Source organism: Chaetura pelagica, unplaced genomic scaffold (genome assembly GCF_000747805.2).
Source record: "Chaetura pelagica isolate M959 unplaced genomic scaffold, ChaPel_1.0 scaffold125, whole genome shotgun sequence".
In the NCBI taxonomy this organism is placed as follows: Eukaryota; Metazoa; Chordata; class Aves; order Apodiformes; family Apodidae; genus Chaetura; species Chaetura pelagica.
Window position 1 is genome coordinate 16,424 of NW_009953392.1, and position 19,905 is coordinate 36,328.

General features: G+C 48.3%; 1 protein-coding gene across 1 annotated transcript in view; it reads right to left on the minus strand.

Annotated features, from left to right (window-relative positions):
- SF3B3 (splicing factor 3b, subunit 3, 130kDa) overlaps positions 1 to 19,749 on the minus strand; it is a 32,176-nt gene extending 12,427 nt beyond the window's left edge. Inside the window, exons 1-15 of the mRNA XM_009998310.1 lie at positions 19,676 to 19,749; positions 19,243 to 19,569; positions 16,525 to 16,697; positions 16,031 to 16,172; positions 14,870 to 14,982; positions 13,533 to 13,670; positions 12,024 to 12,127; positions 10,846 to 11,011; positions 10,607 to 10,702; positions 9,912 to 9,984; positions 4,306 to 4,457; positions 3,433 to 3,588; positions 2,273 to 2,428; positions 885 to 1,028; positions 2 to 49 (exon numbers count right to left, since the gene is read on the minus strand). Of these exons, the coding sequence (XP_009996612.1) occupies positions 2 to 49; positions 885 to 1,028; positions 2,273 to 2,428; positions 3,433 to 3,588; positions 4,306 to 4,457; positions 9,912 to 9,984; positions 10,607 to 10,702; positions 10,846 to 11,011; positions 12,024 to 12,127; positions 13,533 to 13,670; positions 14,870 to 14,982; positions 16,031 to 16,172; positions 16,525 to 16,697; positions 19,243 to 19,569; positions 19,676 to 19,745 (2,058 nt within the window). The 5' untranslated portion in view covers positions 19,746 to 19,749. The remainder of the gene's footprint in view (position 1; positions 50 to 884; positions 1,029 to 2,272; positions 2,429 to 3,432; positions 3,589 to 4,305; positions 4,458 to 9,911; positions 9,985 to 10,606; positions 10,703 to 10,845; positions 11,012 to 12,023; positions 12,128 to 13,532; positions 13,671 to 14,869; positions 14,983 to 16,030; positions 16,173 to 16,524; positions 16,698 to 19,242; positions 19,570 to 19,675) is intronic.
- Positions 19,750 to 19,905: the final 156 nt, after the last annotated feature.

Genomic DNA, 19,905 nt, shown 5'->3' on the forward strand with positions numbered 1-19,905 from the left:
AAAGATCTCCAGTAACAGGATCCAGGACAGTTCTGAGCAGCACACCGTTCTGGAGAGCAACAAACCCAAGAGTTAGATCAACACTACAGGTAAGAAATAACTAGCTACAACCAGTACTCCAAACAGAAGAGGTAATTTCTGAGGAATTAGGTGTTTGTTTTCCCAGCTTCCTGGACAACTCCCTTTTCCAGCCACGTTGGCTCTGAGCATTCAACTCCTGCAGGGCAGAATTACTGGAAAGCAAACCAACCAACCAACCAACAACCCTCCCCCAAAACCAACAACAAAGCCAAAAAAACCCCAAAAGACCAAGAAGTTTGGTACATCCCATAAGGCAGGAAACACCTGAGGGCCTATTCCAGATGCTAATCCCTTTTGGTACAAAGTATGTACCCAAAAAATTCATGACTGCTCTGATTATTTTTTTGGTCAAAGATCAGTCAGTCCTGGATGCAACAAAAAAGCAGCAGAGATTTTAGAGCAGAGCCTGTGGTTGGTTGCTCCTTCAAAAACTGCCTGTAGGGCAGAGTATCAAAGAACTGCTCAACAACATTTTACCCAGAGAGGAATTTGGTTTTGTTGTGTTTGTTTTGTTTTTTTATCAGAACGTGCCCTCTTTCTGGAAGGGGAAAAGCAGAATTTGTCCTATATGAAGCCTGGGATTAATATGCTGTCTTCTGACTCCAAGTCTAAGAACTTCTGGGGAAATTTGCACCTCTCCTAAATCACACAGTGAATTCCCCAGTCACAGCTGATAAGTGTTGTAACAGAGAGGGAACAACCAGGCTCTGTGTCATGCTGTGACAAGGCTGTTCCAACAATCCAGCTTGCAAGTCCAAGGCTCACCCAGAAAAGCCTGGCAGAAGCAGGCAGGCAGTTCTCACCTGCAGCCCAATGTTCAGGTACAGAAAGCCAATGGAGCCCCTCTCTCCCAGTTCATCCTGCTTCTCTGTTCCACCCATCTCCACAATACAGAGAGACTCTGGCTGGGCAGGAAGGGCCTGCATGCTCAGGGGCTGCAGGCAATCCTGTGGGAGACAGAAAAGTGGTAACACACCAGTCAGCAAGGCTTGGCATGGCAAGAGGGGATTCAAGTCCCATCTGAGGAGTGTAAAGATGCCCTTTGAAATCTCCATAAAGAAGTATTCAGCACAAGAAGAAAGGAAAAAGTCACAATGGATGCTGGCTCTGTGGATTTTGGCAAGGAGGAGTGGCTGCAGCCCTGGGGTTTGGAGAAGATAAACTAGATCCTTCCAAATTCTTCTAGCACAGTTTGCAGCTATTTAGCATGGAGAAATCTGAGTGGAAGTTATGTTACTTCAGTCATCCTCTGGACACTCATCTGTTGCAGGGAGAGGAATGAGAATGCTGCTTTGCTGCTGACCTGTCTGTAAAATGAGTCTGCTTTTACTACAGGTATAAACCCACCAAACCCCAAAACAAAGAATAAAAGGTTTTAGTATCTTATCAGCTGACCCTCCGGGCACGTTAGATTTAGCAAGGGAACCGGTTGCAGGTCAGATCTAGGGCCACACTCCTGCAGAGAAAAGCCACACAAGGTATTCCTTCTGGTCACAGAATCACAGAATCTTAGGGGTTGGGAGGGACCTCAAAAGACCATCCACTCCAACCTCCCTGCCAGAGCAGGATGACCCAGAGCACATGACACAGGAACTTGTCCAGGTGGGTCTGGAATGTCTCCAGAGGAGACTCCACAGCCTGTCCCAGGGCTCTGTCACTCTCACAGGAAAGAAGTTCTTCCTGAGATTCACATGGAACCTCCTGTGCTCCAGTTTGCACCCCCTGCCCCTTGTCCTGTCACTGGACATCACTGAACAAAGCCTGGCTCCATCCTCCTGACACTCACCCTTAACATATATGTAAACACATGAGGTCGCCCCTCAGTCTCCTCTTCTCCGAGCTCAAGAGACCCAGCTCCTCATCAGGGAGACATTCCACTCCCTTCATCATCTCTGTGGCTCTGTGCTGGACTCTTTCAAGCAGTTCCCTGTCCTGTTGAACTGAGGGCCCAGAACTGGACACAACATTCCAGCTGTGGCTTCACCAAGGCAGAACAGAGGGGGAGGAGGTTCTACTAACCACCTACTAACCACCCCCTTTCTAATCCACCCCAGGATGCCATCGGCCTTCTCGGCTACAAGGGCACACATCGCTGACTCACGGTCCTACCACTTCAAGATGGAAAGACAGCTTGGATGGCTCCAGCCCACCTCTGGAGCACATCCTCCTGAACATTTCAGGAGCCACTCACCGAGGGGTCAAGGGAGATGATCCTGACAGTGTTGTCCACCAGCCCCACGGCCAGGAAGCGGGAGCGCTGCTCGCCGGGCGGCACGTTGGCCAAGCTCATACACACCACGTCGGCCGACATCTCCTTCCTCTCCGTGTACTCATTCAGCTGCCCTGACTGGAAAGGGAGAGACACATCAACCACATCTTTCCACACTTTCCTCCCACCTCTTTTTTTTTTTTTAAAAGGTGCTCTGGGGTTTCTTTTTTAATTATTTCTTTACAGCCTGATTTTGTGGTGCCTTTGGCAGAGGAATGGCAATAGGATAAGCACATAATTCCCAGCCTGTTATCAGTGAACTTCAGACTTGAATTAGCCATCAAGTCACCTCAGACAGACATTGTCAGGACATGCAGGGCTTTGATCTATCCGTTCCAGAAAGACACTTCAGTGCAGAACCCTCTTAGAATCACAGAGCCCTTGGAATCACCGAGTCCAAACATCGTCCCTGCTCTGCAAAGTTCTCCCCTAAACCACATCCACCAACACCACATCCAACCAACCCGTAAACACATCCAGGGCTGGTGACTCCACCAGGTCCCTGAGCAGCCTGTTCCAGTGTTTAACCACTCTTGCTGTGTAAAAATTGTTCCTAATGTCCAGTCTAAACCTGCCCTGGTGCAGCTTCAAGCCTTTCCCTCTTGTTCTGTCACTAATTACTTGTGAGAAGAGACCAGCACCAACCTCTCTACAATGACCTTTCAGGTAGTTGTAGAGATTGACGAGGTCTCCCCTCAGCCTCCTCTTCCTCAGACTAAACATTCCCAGCTCTTTCAAGGATTCTTCACAAGATTTATTCTCTAGGCTCTTTGTTGCCCCCCTCTGTCCTCGCTCCAGCACCTCGAGATGTCTCTTGAATTGAGGTGCCCAAAACTGCAGGACTGATCAAGGATCAACCCCCAGCACCCCCCATACTCTCCCCATCACTCTTCCAAACCCATTCACAGCCTGAACAGAATCCCAGACTGGTTTGGGTTGGAAGGGACCTTCAAGATCACCTAGTTCCAACCCCCCTGCATGGGCAGGGACACCTCCCACCAGCCCAGGTTGCTCCAAGCCCCATCCAACCTGCCCTTCAACACTGCCAGGGATGAACATACAAACACCCAGCACAGACGTACCGGGTCCATCTCAAAGTACACCAGCTCTCCTCCAGTCAGTGCTATCACTACTTGTCTCTGGTTCACAGCACATTTTACAATGGTTTTCTTCCCTGGTGTCTTCCATTCATTAACTCTCTTATCTGCTCGGATGTGCCTGATCCCATCTGGGTAAACCTGAAGGAAAAAAAGAAGAGGTCACATGAATTCTGTATTTGGCATCTCTGCACAGCTCCCACCTCACTAGTGATCCCCACACAGGAAAAGCCAGAGGGTAACACTCAAAAGATCATCTAGTTCCCATCCCCCGTGCATGGGCAGGGACACCTCCCACCAGCCCAGGTTGCTCCAAGCCCCATCCAACCTGCCCCTCAACACTGCCACGGATGGGGCAGCCACAGCTTCCCTGGGCAACCTGGGCCAGGCTCTCACCACCCTCACACCAAACAATTTCCTCCCCATGTCTCACCTCAATCTCCCTCTTCCAGTTTTAATCCCTTCCCCCTTGTCCTCTCCCTCCCTGCCCTTGTCCCAAGCCCCTCCCCAGCTTTCCTGGAGCCCCTTCAGGCACTGGAAGGTGCTCTAAGGTCTCCCTGGAGCCTTCTCTTCTCCAGGCTGAACACCCCAACTCTCCCAGCCTAGCTCCAGAGCAGAGCTGCTCCAGCACTGGGATCATCTCTGTGGCCTCCTCTGGACTCCCTCAAGAGCTCCATGTCCTTTTTGTGTTGGGGACTCCAGAGCTGTACACACTACACAAGGCTGAACACCTCATTCTTAAGGTAAATCCGTGTCCTTAGACATGATGCTGTCTCATTTCTACTGTAGAAACTGGGGTGTGCAGCAAGCAGAGAGCAACAGACAAAAGCAGCCAGGTCAGAAGCAGCTTTCCATTACCTGTACCAAAGCATCATCACCAAGGAGAGAGCAGGACAAGGTGGGTGTAGTACCCAGGAATCCAGAGTCAGTCACTTCTTCTACAGTCTCTCCGATAGACAGCACCAGTGTGGCGTTCACGAAGGACACAATGATATAGGCATCAAATTCATCTGGTCAAGGGAGAGAGGGAATAAAAAAGGGTGCTGATGAAACACATGCAAGGCTTCCCAACAAAATCAGCAACCCAATGGATGTCTAGCAGTTACTCTTCAGCAGAATTCCTGTAATAATTCCATCTGTGGGCAGTATTGTGCAAGTTCATTCTAGGACACTGTCCCCAAGCCAGTCACTGCTGGGCTCCAAGCAAGGCAAGACTCAGCCAGGGATCAAGTGATGATCCAGAGTCACTTCATGATACTCTATATTCTGGCAAGCAAGACTCCTGCCTACTTTTGTCAGACACCACAAGGTCTAGAAGCCTTTAAGACACTTGCCCCACCCTCACAAGAGGAGCTGAATCCAGATTTAACACCCAACGATGTCAAACGAAATGCTCTGCTCCAATAATGAGAGCACATGGATCCCATCTATGGATGCTGCAAAGAGGAGCCTGCAGGACCAGCTCCCTACCTAGATCCAGGTAATAAAAAGCTGTGGAGAAGGATCAGGGTACAGTGTAGCAGAGGAGCTCAGGGTTAACCTGCCCTCAGCCAGAAGCTCGAGGAGCTCACACTCACACAGCCACCCACAGTCTCCTGGGATGAGAAACAATTCATTTTTTTTTAAGACACAGTGACCTTTGCTTCTACTGCAATCAGTGACAGGATTGCAACTATTATCTCCAGTACTGGCTTCTCCCAAGGGAGACAGCTTGGGAGAGTCCAGTAGCTTGGATGCGGAAGAGCTGTGCTCATCCAAATGAGCATCAAAAGAGCTGATCTGGAAGGAGAGAAACCATGGGAAAGACAGGTAGTAGTAGGGCTGGGTGGGGGGAATGCTCTGGTTCACTGCTGTCCATTTTCATCCTGCAGAAGGTATTTGAAGAGGGGGAGGAGAGTCCCATTAAAACAGAACAACACAAGCAACAGAAACAATTAAGTCTACTGGGACATGGGGCCAGGAGGATCAGTGGAGCAATAAGATTGCCTCAGAGAAGCAATTCCACTCCTGCTGCTGTTGTCATGCAAGTCCTACTTCCTACACAGAAAAAAAATCCTCATTTTAAGCCAACTTAACCCAAAAGCTCAGATTTAGGCAGTACAGCACAAGACAATTAGCAGAGATGAAGGTGGAAGGGAGCTGTCAGTTTCTGCCCTTGAAGAGAGCTTCTTCATAATGTGCAAGTGAGAGAGACACAGGGAAGTGGCTACTGACTCTCCAAGTAGAGAAAGAAAACAGAACTCTCACTGGGATAAACACAGGATGCCAGCAAATACCACAGAGCAGCTTAAAGGAACTGAGCTGATTTAACTGCAACAAATGCTTCAGGAACTGACCCTTTTCTTACCCACCCTTCTTAGAAGGAGGAGTTGCCAAACCTGCCGTGTCACGTTTGTAACAAAGCTCTTACATACAGCTGAAAATATGCAAGTGAAAGAAAACATCCTTCTTCTCTCCAACATCTGGTACACAGACCACAGCTCTGGTCAAACTAACAAGCTTTGGGTAATTACAGCAGTCCCAACAGTGGTCTGTGGGATCAACTCTGTTACTACTCTATTAAGGGGTCACAGTTTGTCACTACCAAGATGCTCCTGAACCCCACAGGCAGGAGAGCTTCCACTTGGGGAAATAAAACAACATAAACTGAACCTGCACAAGGAAACTGAGGAGGAACATCAACTATTTAACCACTTGGCCTCACAGAACTTCTCTAACATGAGAAGCAGAGCTTGGTGAGAGCTACACCACTACATACTGGTTGTTTCCTACACTAAACAGCAGCTTCCCCCACGAACTTGCATCCATTTTTCAGCTCCAGAAGTCTACAAGAATTCCTCGATGGCTTTACCCAGAATGTCAAGCAGTTCACAGGCTAAAGCATTCAATTGATAAATACCCTGTAGACAGGATGTTTGAAAAATTCCATTTCAAAGACCATCACTGGTTTCCAAACTTCTTGAGAGCTGTTGCTTTCCTCCCTGGGGACTGTCACTCTCGTGATAACCACCCCCTCTGTCCCAGCTGGAGGCTCAGCCATGTGATTTGGAGCAGGACAAAGAGCTCCCATTTGAAAGCCAACCAGATTTCCTTAGTCCTGCTCTACCAGAAAACTCCTTCCTACCTCTTCCTACTTTTTCAGCTCTTTTTTTTTTCCCTGGCTAACAGCTAGATCAGTGTCTTCAAGTCCTGTATCAATAATAGTGACAACTGCATTTCTGCCTGGAGTCCAGTAGTGCTGCTTAATGCCTCTCTCTGCTGGAGCTTTGGAAAACAAAGGCTCTGATCTACCAGGATGAAGCCTGTGAATGAGACACATTCAACTAGAGTTTCAAACAATACAATTTTGGTTTAGAAAAATCCAGCAGCCTCGTTGAAATTAAGAGGACTAAATTCCCTGGGGCACACTGGGAAGTGGTCTCAGATCTAAAGATGAAAAGACACCTACTTAGCTCTGCACAATCCCAAGCATAACATGAGGCTGCCCAGAGTTTTGAACAGATCAGTATTATTTTGTATGCAGACACAAGACTTGAGAGATGCTGACTGCTGTTCTAATTGCTCCAGTTAGCTCCCTCCAGTGATTAACAGACATCTCAATGACTCTGAAAAACCACAGCTGGACTGATGAAGGCTCTCCTGTGCCTTCATCACAAGCTTTCTGCAGCTGTTCATGAGCAGTTATGAAAAAAAACACATCTCAGCCCATCAGCTCCACACTACTGTCCTCCTTTGTATTGTCAGGGATGCAGTCTGAGTTACTCCATGAGAATTCCACTCCTACACACCCATCCGTGCCTGAATCAGCTTACTCATGCCCTGCAGCATCTGAATTTGCACCTATATAAATGCAGTCACCACTAGCTCAGAGAAGCTTGGTGAACAACCAGAAGAGCAGTGACAAAATCCAGGATTATTCTCACTTGTAAGACACTGATGGGATGACAGCACATTTTCCTGGGCACATTCTGTTTACTACTGCCTGGAGACTCAGAAGCTGTACTGCACATTGCCAGGCAGGGACTGCAGACTGCAAAGCCTCAGCTCCCACCTCTCCTCAGGGAAGCAAAGAGCCATCGAGCTCCTCCAGACCTCAGGATGGAATGGCAAGAGGGTTTGGTATGAATCCCCATCCTCTTCTGCCTGATGGGCAGACACATTCCATAAGCACAGGGCAATCCCAGGCTGGCAATACCTACAGGTGCTTAAAGCACACTCCACGTTCTCTGGAAGGTCTGTACAAAGTAGCTGGGAGACAAACCTCAGGCTAGAAGGGAGGGAAAAATACCCCTGAAACACACACCTCTGATTCTGGCAAAAACTGACCATTCTGCACAGACACAGTCAATTATTTTGTTCCCCAAAGATCACAAGATAGAATGGGAGCTGCTTTCTACTCCTCACCTACACCTCTATCTACCACCTCCAACCACACAACAGCTTCTAGAATGAATTTACTGGAAAGCTTAACAGAAAAAAAGCAGCCCCAGGATTTGGGGGATTCTCTGTGGTTAACCTGTGGGAGGGTACAGAAGCCCCCAGCAGTAGGTACACACCTGTGGGGATCAGCACCTCCACCACCAGCCACCTGTGGAAGAAAAAAAGAGGCTTGGTATTGGTAGTGTGAATCACCACCTACCAGCCAGGGTTAGTATCTGCTTTGAAGGCTGCAAACTTGAAGGTGTCCTACAGAGGCTTTGCAGCACACACACTGTGGCACCAAGGAAGAGCTTGGCAGCTCCATGCTACCATCTGGACACTCCAAAACCAGCACCTGGGCAGTTTCAGGGTTAAAAGACATGTTTGGAAAGGTTCTGTAGTCTTTTGGATTGAAACCTGCTAAAAATGTTTCTGAACTGGATGAGTTGTAACTTGGGGATGGGTTTTATCTAACTTCCAACTGGATTCAAAAGGTAGGACGGGTTCACAACAGCTACAGATTCCAGCCCTGCTGAAATGATTGAGAAGATCTTCATCCTGAAACCTGGAGAACGTAGGAGGAAGGGAAAAAAAAAAAGAGGCAGCAAGACTGGTATGTTCCATGTGGGTTAGATTCCTCCATCTCCTGGCAAGTCAGAGTCATCCTCAGGAACAACAAGAGAAAAGGTTTTAAAACCCTAAGGTGATGTCAGAAGGCTCCACCTCAAGAAATGTTACTAACTCCTTTTCCAGAAGGCAGGAGCAAATGTTTGTCTCTAACAAACTGGAATGTCTCTTGGAAGAAAAACTTACACACTTTTGCAATGAACTGTGGAAACACCTTCCTTCTGACCCTTTTATTTCTGGGAAACACGAAGGCACTTTGTGCTCAAAGCTCCTTCCCTGCTGCTCAGGAGCCTCAGAATGTGAGCAGAGGGATTGGTGGAAGGTCTCAGGTGACAGGTTTCAGGTGACAAAGTCAACTCCACAGCAAGGTCTGAAATTCCCACTGGGTTACTGGCTCTGCCTGGAAGACACACTACTCTGGGAAGTGTTCCAGGGCAGGTTGGATGGGGCTTGAGACTGGTCTGGGAGGTGTCCCTGCCCATGCAAGGGGTTGGATATAGATGATCTTTAAGGCTCCTTCTAACCCAAACCAGTCTGGCATTCCATGATTGCTTAAAACCAAGACACCACTGCAGGCTAAGGTCTCCACTGGCATTTCCATATCCAGTGCACAATCCTACAGGAAATCTCTGCAAGCTTCATACAAAGCCCAGACTCAGCAACAACCTCAGAGACTGTAAGAACCCAGAAAAGCCTCAGTTCAGGCTCTTTAGGCATTTCTAAGGCACTCTCTTCTCACCCCCAAGAGAAAGGTAGAACAAGGGATGACATTTCTTCTTGTACTTCAGGAAAGCAAACCCATTATTTCTCATCAGGAAAAAAACAACAAAACCCAAGCCTGAAACCCAGAACATTCTGCCAGTTTCAAATCCTGACCTTCCTGGCATTTGCAGTCTCCTCAACACTGCTGGGCTTTTGAATAGGGAGCATGTCCTCACTCAAAGAGACTGTTTTCTTTGCAGATATGCATAGAAGGAAGTAATAAAATACAGACACTGTTGCTGATTTATCTGCTTTGTTCCATAATTTGGATCCCACTCTCTCACAAAAAGCTGATTACTGTAGTTGTCAACACACAGAGAAAGATTAGTGAGTGTGCTCCAATAAAAAGCATCATCACTGCCTGATGTTGGAGCAGGAACTTATGGGAAGAGGAAAAGGATGAGAAATTCAGCATATTGGGTGATGGATGCAGGTGCTTCTTGTCAAAGGGATGTGTGACAATTCTAGGGGAGCAGAGGGTGGCTTTTAAGGTTAAACAGGTGGTTGCTGATTCAAAATGTTCCTTTTGGGGATGGCTCCCAACCATCCTACAGCACCTTTCCCATCTCCTTGGACAGAAAACCAAAAAAGCCAACAAACAAAACACACCACAAGCCATTATCACCTCCTTGTACTTGAAGAAAATGCTGCCTTACCTTCAACGTGTCTCCTCACAGTCCACACAGCATTGGGGTTACCAGGCAGCTCTGAGACAGCCATTTCAGAGACCTACAAGGCAACAGGAACAAGGTTCTTTTGCAGACAGATGTTCAGACAGATGTTTAAACCATCAGCAGCTTCTAAGCTTTTCCACAACAGGGCAGGCAAGCTCATAATTCCCAATTCTGATCCTCTCCTCCCACACCAGATGTGCTATAGGGTAGAAAACACCCAGGAATGATAAGGCTCTGGATGATCAGCTTGAAAACAAGGTCACCCACCCCCCAGCAGCAGCTGGCAGAGACACAGGGAACGGTCCAGCTTCATGCACCCAAGTGTGAGGAGAGGCACCATGTAGGTGGCTGGAGTCATAGAATCATATAATGGAATGGGTGGGAAGGGACCTTCAAGATCACCTAGATCCAATCCCCTGCGTGGGCAGGGACACTTCCCACCAGACCACAGGTTGCTCCAAGCCCCATCCAACCTGCCAGGGATAGGGCAGCCACAGTCTTTGATACACTAAGAGTCAACAGCACAGCCCTTCTACTTCCAAAAAGCAAGCCTGAAAAAAGCTGCTCTCTCCAGTGTGTGGCAGGAGAATCCCTTCACTTCAGCACCCTTATTTCAAGGATCATCTTGCACTGTCCCTCCCACTCAAGCTGCTCTTCTGAAGTGCTGAAAGTCCTACCTCAAGTCCATGCCTTAGAACCCTCAGAGATGAGCGGGGACCCCGACCACAAGCCACGTACAACTGGGGTGTGTCCTCATTGGCCAAATCTGCTATCTGTGTGGAGAAACAGTATCAAACAACAGCCACAGGAGGAGAAAATGAAACTACATATTCCATGCTACTGCTCTGGGAATGTTAAAACCCTCTGGGAATGAAAAACTTGTGTGGTGAATGGGAGCTTGCTGATGGCAACACACCTGACAGCACAGAATAGGAGATAAACTGTCCAACTCATCCACCAGCACCAGGTTCTTGAGAGGTCGTGGCTGGAAAAAGAAGGTGTCTCCTTCCTCAAGAGGCATGGCAGAAGAGAACTCTGGCTCCTCATCATCATCTCCCAGGTGAGCTATCTGGTACAGGTAACTTGAAACAGAAAGCAAGGATATGTTCAGTGCTAAGCTTGTGTTGCCTTCTCCAAGAAAGGGTCAGCCAAATATTCAGGCAGTGAGGAGAGAAATCCTTCCCTAGGTTACCCAGCTAGTAAAACTTAGGCTTGTCTTCTTGGTGACAAAATGTTTAAAGGCAATCAGAGGCCAAAAAAAACCCCAAACACCCCACACCAGAACCTCATCATTTGTAGCTGTCACTGGTTTGGGTGGTTTCCCTGTTTTACTCTTTCAGATACCCTTGTGTTACAGTCAAAGTACAATCAAGTTAAACTTCAGAGGGGAAAAAAAGAAAAAAAAAAGATAAAACCTGAAAGACAGAGTGATCTATTTCCTGGTTTTAATAAGGCTGAAATGAGTATGGCTTCCCAAGAACTTGGATTACTGAACAGGATTCAAGAGTCCCTCCAGGATGGAGCTCCCCCAGGTGGCTGACTGCAGATCGGAGCCAGAAAAAGTAAAAATCTCCATTCCTGTGAGTCTTACAAGCTTTCCAGCCCTCTTAAAGGTGTGACAAGTCATCACTGAGTCTTTGGAATATTCTAGAACCCCAAGCATGAACTGAGGAAGCCCTCAAGTACACACCTATTAAGGAAAGGACCAGAGTTCCTGATAACAAACCCTCACTTCTTCTGAAGGAGCCACAACACGTCAAAGCTCAATGAAAACTGAACAAGCTGATTGTAAGATAATTAATCTGGATGGATGATGGGCCCTAGATGAACTCCAAGAGTTCAATTCTTCCAAGACCTACTGCAACAACATGTTATCTGCTGTTCCCTGCATGATAATAATCTAATCTGGGTTCAAACAACATGAGAATTCCCCCATTTGGTCACAGCCTGAACCAATTGTTCTGCTCAAGTCACACAAACAAAGCATTAATTTTACCCACTGAGGCAGAGGTGTTGTCTTCAGAGGGTCAGTGCTGAACAGAAACAGACTGGTTTTTGGGGGGGCAAAAACCTGATGTCAAATTGTGTACTCACTGGTTTCCAAATTCAGATGCCACAAAGAGAAACCCAGTCTTCAGCACACACATGGCAGCAGCAACAGGAACTGTGTCAAAGTACTTCAGTCTAATCTCTGTCACCTGAAAGCAGAGGAAAATGTGACTGTGGTAGCAAAGAACTAGAGCATTAGTAATTACAACAAAAATAAAAATAGATTTAATCAAAAAAAGCTGCTTGGCTCTTCTCTCCAAAGACAGGAAGCAAGAGAGCAGGCCAGGCCTAACCACATCAGTAATTTGGAGCAGCAGGTTATAAATCACAAAGCCCTGTTTGGAACACAGGAGTCAGCCTGGTTTTTTTATCTCAGGATTTCCTTCTCTTTGGTAAAACTGAGTCAGTTTGGAAAAGAACAGCTGTGGAAACAGCAAGTTGTCTAAAAGAAAGTATGTGCTTCAGTGTCTACCACCCATTCCCTAACACTGTCTTGGGTAAATTGATACATTTGTTATGGTGACAGTAGCTCTTGATGACAGCATCCAACCACTATCTTCAAGACAATTAAAGATGCTACTCATCCCTTGAACCAAATGTGACGTGCAGATGAAGGAGCAACACTCAAATTTACTCAAAAAGCCCAACTGATTTACTGCAGTAGAGATCTCTTTGTTGTAAAATACTGGGGAAGCAGCAACAAGCCACTTTGAGCTTGTTATTTCATACACTCATGGTATCCCAAATGGGTCTGGGCTGGAAGGGACCTTAAAGATCATCTAGATCCAGCCCCCCTGCATGGGCAGGGACACCTCCCACCAGCCCAGGTTGCTCCAAGCCCCATCCAACCTGCCCTTCAACACTGCCAGGGATGGGGCAGCCACAGCTTCCCTGGGCAACCTGGGCCAGGCTCTCACCACCCTCACACCAAACAATTTCCTCCTCATGTCTCACCTCAATCTCCCCTCTGCCAGTTTTCATCCCTTCCCCCTTGTCCTCTCCCTCCCTGCCCTTGTCCCAAGCCCCTCCCCAGCTTTCCTGGAGCCCCTTCAGGCACTGGAAGCTGCTCTAAAGTCTCCCTGGAGCCTTTTCTTCCTCTCAACTTGTTTTCATAGAAGACATTTCTACTCCTGGATTAACTGCACCAACACAACTACCTCCATCTGCAAAAAGACTGATTGCAGCATTTAAATACCCAATCAGGAGATGAAACCAGGAGCACCTGCTGTAATCAAGAGAAACTAAATTTCCCAGAATTAGTGTCTGGAATAAACCCTAGCAGGTCCATGGACCACACTTCACATCTGTTGAAGGAAGGATCACCTGCAGAACATCTAAAATGTGCCCAAGAGAACATGCAGCATAATTGTCACAGGAATTTGCAAACATTGTGCTGTGTCTCCATACAAAAGACACAGCATTTCCAACTGAGGGTAAAACCGTCTTACAAATAACACAAAACATGGACCATTACCCAGTTAAAACCACATTATTAATTATTTGTTGCTTCAGAGAAGCAAAAGAATTGACTGAGGAATCTCTCATTGTTCTTACCATGTCTTCATCAGTCTCCAGAGTGATTTTGAAAATGTCTCCCTGCTCTGTCTGGGCCAGGAAGAAAAACATGGACTTGGTCTTGTGTGTAGCAGAGCAGACAAAAATCATACCTCTCTCTGGGTCATCCAAGTCATTCTGTCAAGAAATCAAGTGGAGGTCATTAGTGGATAAGAATCACCTGGCAAGCACAGCTGGGCTTCCACAGACTGAACTATTCCCATTTCATAGGTGCCTGAAGAGCTGATGATACCACAGAATTGTCAGGGATGGAAGGGACCTCTGGAGATCATCAAGTTCAAACCCCCTGCTAAAGCAGGATCACCTGGAGCACACCCCACAGGGCTGCATCCAGGAGGGTCTTGCATATCTCCAGGGAAGGGGACTCCACACTCCCTCTGGGAAGCACTCTTCCATTGGCCCTCTTGGCCACAAGGGCACATTCCTGGCTCAGGGATCATTTCTTCTCTACCAGGACTCCCAGATCTTTCTCCTCAGAACTGCTTTCCAGCAGGCCCAACCTTAACCTATATTGGTGCCTGGGGTTCTTCCTCCCCGGGTGCAGGACCTCTAGTTGAACATCATGAGGTTCCTCTCTGCCCAGCTCTCCAGCCTGCCCAGGTCACACTGGATGGCAGCAGAGCCCTGTGGAGTGTCACCACCCCTCCCAGTTTGGATCATCAGTGAAAGTGCTGAGGTCACACTCTGTCCCATAGTTTAGGTCACTGATGAATAAGTTGAGTAAGACTGGACAGACTTATTGCCCCCTGGGGGACACCACTGGTTACAGGCCTCCAACTCAACCCTGCTCCACTGATCACAACCCTCTGAGCTCTGTCACAGCCAGCTCTCCATCCACCTCACTGTCCACTGCAAGAAGGCTTTTAACACAGAGCACATTCCCACATCCAGCTGGTTTCAAGCACCTGAACCTCAGCAGGTGGTCCAAAGTGCTATCAAAGCACACAAGGATCTACCAGAGGAGGAGGAAGCAGTCTTAGATGTGAGGGAGCAGCTGCTGAATTGACAATTCACCTGCACACAGGATGGCAGCCAAGACACCCCCTCCAGCCATCCTGACATCCCCAGTGCTGTCACCACAGGGCCTGATCAGAGTCTTTGGAGTTTCTCCACCATCAATCTCAGAGAAGAGACATGAACCAAGCTCATCACTTCAGGCTACACCCACCCTCACAGCTAACACAACCAGGAAGGCAGATGATGGGCCCAACCTGCTTTTAACTCCTTTTTCCTTACTTTAAAACCTCCTTTAACCTTGAAAGGCAAACAGCATTCACTCAGCACTGAGAAAAACGAAGGAATCCCACAATCCTCACCCGTCTCCTGGGAATTGGGCATCTGATATCAGGCTGGTCACCAAAGTTTTTATAAGTAATATAGTTCTCAGAACAGATCAGCACCCCACTAGGTCCATCAGAACCACCAGGAACTGAAAGACACAAAAAGAAACACTGTGAGAAAAGCCCTGAGCACAGGTCTAACTCACTGCCTGCAGAACATTCCTTTTGGTTTTCATTCAAATTACATAGTTTCCAGTGCTCTGCATCACCCTGCCATGTATAAATCTACTCTTGACCAAGGGTAAGACAGAAGAATGTGCAGCTGTGTTGGCCTCAGAACAGGGCACATGGAACTGGGGGACCAGGATGGAGAAATAGGAAGGATGCAGCTTCAGGCCAATTCTTTTGAGCTTTCATGTCTTGTTCTTGTCTAAAAAAACCACATTCCCAAATTACCACACTAAGAACTTGTCAGTTAAACACAAGCCTTGGGCTACCAGCACATTTGTTGCTGTAAAAAAAAAAAAAATCCATCAGATGGTTTTCAGATTTTTTAGAGGATGTTTTTAAAATAGTTTTTATTGTTTCTATCCCTGGGTAACAAAATGTATCATCAGAATAGCAGTAGTGGTCAGATCCAGCCCTATTTTTGGGGTCTGCAGCGAAAACTCTCCCAGCTCAGCTTCCCTTGTGGTTGGAGAGGAATCCACAGTCACAGCTGCCTGTGGAAGGTGCAGCAAAAACTCTCCCAGCTCACCTTCCCTTGTGGTTGGAGAGGAATCCACAGTCATTTTCCAGGTGGAAGTGTTTGGTTAGCTCTGCATCCAGCCCCTGCAGGTGGGCTTTTAGCTCAGGGATTCACCTGCTGAATGCACATCAGTTGATGGAATCCCATGCAAGTACAACAGCACCTCTGGGTTAGCTAAATAAGAGGTGGTTTTGCAGCTGCTACCGGCTAATTTAAAACTTCTTAGCTCCAGAAACCAGGGAATATCCAAAATATCTCCAGAGATGAGAAGCACTTTCAAACCACAGCTCTGAGCTCATACACATTTCCATGTCTGAACCACCTGACTCCAAGGTCAATTAATTTATACTAACAGCCCAGTTGTTGAAACAACTCCAAAGATGTAAAGTCTATTGATTCTGTGTCCCTGGGGAAAGGGAACAAAGCAGATCCATGGGAAAATGCAGTACCTGTTATAAGGAAGTTGCCATGCTCTTCCAAGGGCTCACTGTATTTCCTAACAACGTGGTTCAAACCCAGGTCCAGTTCATAAAAGGTCAAGGTCTGCTGTGTGTTGGCTGCTGCTTCTCCTGTGGGATCATTGTCTGCTTCCTAGAACAGAAGAAGTGAAGGTGCCTTTCAAGGAAGGTGCTAAAGGAGGAGCAACGAGACACAGGGAAGCAGTTTTGAGGAACATTAGGATGAAGTTCAAAAGAACTGCTGGCAGATATAAAAAAAAATCAGGTTCAAAGGAAGACAAGAGGCATGTTTGGAGTTGAGGCAGGAATTTAAGAATCACCAGGATGGAAGAGACTTGCATGTTCTGAAGAAGGTTGGACAAAAAGGGAGGAAGCTCATGGCAAATTAGAGTTGTCTCAGCCAACAACAGCAGCCAGGGCTCCCACGGCCAGAAGAAGAACAGAAGACAAACACCACATCTCAGGGAAGTGAAGCTTCTTCTCACCTCATAATCCATCTCCAGACAAGCAAACATGGGGTTTTCAAAGCCCACATCGACTCCCACCACGTGGTAGACCAAGGTGTTGGCCTTGTGGGCTTCCAGGGGGGAGGAGATGGTGAGGCGGGCAGCAGCGTCCCTGTTGAGGATGTAGACCAGCTTCTGCTTCTCGATGGCACCTGCCAGGAGAGGACAACACCCCTGCTCACCAAAGACAACTCCAGGTCTCTAAAGCCCAACCCTGACCTTGAGCTACGTTCCTCCAGCCCCATGTTCAACTAACAACAACCACAGGCTGAGCTTCCAACTCACTGCACCCCAGGAGGGATGCTGGGAAGGAAGAAGAAATTGAAAGCAGCAGCCAGACATCCCACCATCTGAAACCATCTGGTAAGGAGACCTTCCTTCAAAAACAGATTAACTGAAGAAAAAAGTATCCAGGGAGACCTTAGAGCACCTTCCAGTGCCCCTTCCAGGGGCTCCAGGAAAGCTGGGGAGGGACTTGGGACAAGGGCAGGGAGGGAGAGGACAAGGGGGAAGGGATGAAAACTGGAAGAGGGAGATTGAGGTGAGACATGAGGAGGAAATTGTTTGGTGTGAGGGTGGTGAGAGCCTGGGCCAGGTTGCCCAGGGAAGCTGTGGCTGCCCCATCCCTGGCAGTGTTGAAGGGCAGGTTGGATGGGGCTTGGAGCAGCCTGGGCTGGTGGGAGGTGTTCCTGCCCATGCAGGGGGTTGGGACTGGATGATCTTTAGGGTGCCTTTCAACCCAAACCAATCTGGGACTCTATGAAATGTATTCTTGCCCAACTCATGCAGCCACAAGGGAACAACCACCACTTCTCACTATGAATGTAAATGGCACAACTGGGACCTTCCCACCAGTGGAAACAAGACTTGTTAGAAAGGAAACAACTAAGACAGGGTAGAACTTATTACACTCAAGGGTCACTCAAGGGTCCTCCTAGTGTGCAGCCTGATCAGGAATGAATATAGATGTCTCCAGGATCCATCTCAGAGAAGAGACATGAACTCATTCATCACTTCAGGCTGTGGGAGCTGGCTGACTACACCACAGAACCCTTCCAGTTGGAATTGACCTTTTAGATCAAGTCCAACCATTAACCCAACTCTACCCAGTCCTGAGCTAACCCATGTCCCCCAGCACCACATCTACACAGCCTCTGAACACCTCCAGAGATGGAGGTTCAACCATTTTCCTGTGCCATGGCCTGACACCCCTTTCTATGAAGAAACTATTCCTAAGATCCAACCTACACCTCCTCTGGTGCAACTTGTGGCCATTTCCTCTTGTTAATTTTCAGAAAAGACCAACACTTGGCTTGCACCAACCTCCTCTCAGGCAGTTGCAGAGCCAGAAGGTCTCCCCTCAGCCTCCTTGTCTCCAGGCTGGACACTCCCAGCTGCTCCTTGTCAGACCTGTGCTCCAGAACCTTCCCCAGCTCCACTGTCCTTTTCTGGATATGCTCTAGTCCCTCAGTGTCCTTCTCATCTGGGCTTATATATCCCAACCACCTGAAACCTCTCCCAGACACCACCTCTCAGGGCCCCTTCCCAAACCATTTTAGCCCAGAATTAATTTGTGCAAACCCATCAGCACCAACTGCCCTGAACACCCATGTTCTCCTTGACACCTCCCATCACCTCAACAAACTGCCCCAAGAAGAAACACCTCCAACCACACCCGGCCAAAAAACTCCCTCCAAAACTTCCCCAAGACAGAAGGAAACAATAAACCAGGCAGGGTGACTTACTGATCATGACAGCACGACCTTTTGGATCCACTGCCAGGTACCAACTGGGACCTTCCCACCAGTGGAAACAAGACTTGTTAGAAAGGAAACAACTAAGACAGGGTAGAACTTATTACACTCAAGGGTCACTCAAGGGTCCTCCTAGTGTGCAGCCTGATCAGGAATGAATATAGATGTCTCCAGGATCCATCTCAGAGAAGAGACATGAACTCATTCATCACTTCAGGCTGTGGGAGCTGGCTGACTACACCACAGAACCCTTCCAGTTGGAATTGACCTTTTAGATCAAGTCCAACCATTAACCCAACTCTACCCAGTCCTGAGCTAACCCATGTCCCCCAGCACCACATCTACACAGCCTCTGAACACCTCCAGAGATGGAGGTTCAACCATTTTCCTGTGCCATGGCCTGACACCCCTTTCTATGAAGAAACTATTCCTAAGATCCAACCTACACCTCCTCTGGTGCAACTTGTGGCCATTTCCTCTTGTTAATTTTCAGAAAAGACCAACACTTGGCTTGCACCAACCTCCTCTCAGGCAGTTGCAGAGCCAGAAGGTCTCCCCTCAGCCTCCTTGTCTCCAGGCTGGACACTCCCAGCTGCTCCTTGTCAGACCTGTGCTCCAGAACCTTCCCCAGCTCCACTGTCCTTTTCTGGATATGCTCTAGTCCCTCAGTGTCCTTCTCATCTGGGCTTATATATCCCAACCACCTGAAACCTCTCCCAGACACCACCTCTCAGGGCCCCTTCCCAAACCATTTTAGCCCAGAATTAATTTGTGCAAACCCATCAGCACCAACTGCCCTGAACACCCGTGTTCTCCTTGACACCTCCCATCACCTCAACAAACTGCCCCAAGAAGAAACACCTCCAACCACACCCGGCCAAAAAACTCCCTCCAAAACTTCCCCAAGACAGAAGGAAACAATAAACCAGGCAGGGTGACTTACTGATCATGACAGCACGACCTTTTGGATCCACTGCCAGGTACTGGCCTGGGACAATCCTGCGACACCCACTCTTGCCAAAGGTTTCCTGATGGATCTTTTCAAAGACATTCTTGGAGGGCTGGTATTCCAGGATAACAATTCGACCCGAGTCACTGCCCACCACGATGTAATCCTTGGTGCCCCCTGTCAGCCTGAAGGCCATGAGGGAACGGATGACTCCAAACACCTCCACGGTCAGCAGGGTGTGAACTTTCCCGGTGTTGGGATCAGGGCGGAGCAACTCCAGGATCTTGCCGCGGGAAACGACAATTTCTTGTTGCTTGGTTCCTAAAAAAGAACAGTAAGGAGGGTCGAAGCAACGTCAGCAAACGAAGAACCGACCCGATTTTGCCTCTGCAACCTGGCAGGAGGCACCGGGGAGGGGGGAAGTTACCTGAGAAGTTGCCATGGATGGCGAAGCTGATGCCGGTGGCGCGTTGCAAAGTCAGGTTGTAGAGAAACATCCTGGCGACGGGCTGCTCCCTTCACCTCAGCTCCACCGAGTCTGCGGGAGGGGAAAAAACACAGACCCTGAGTGAGCCGACGATTCCATCGGGCACGGGGCAGGAACCGCTGGGGCCGCGGGTTCCGCTCCCCGGGGCTACGGCGGGAGGAGGCCCCGCT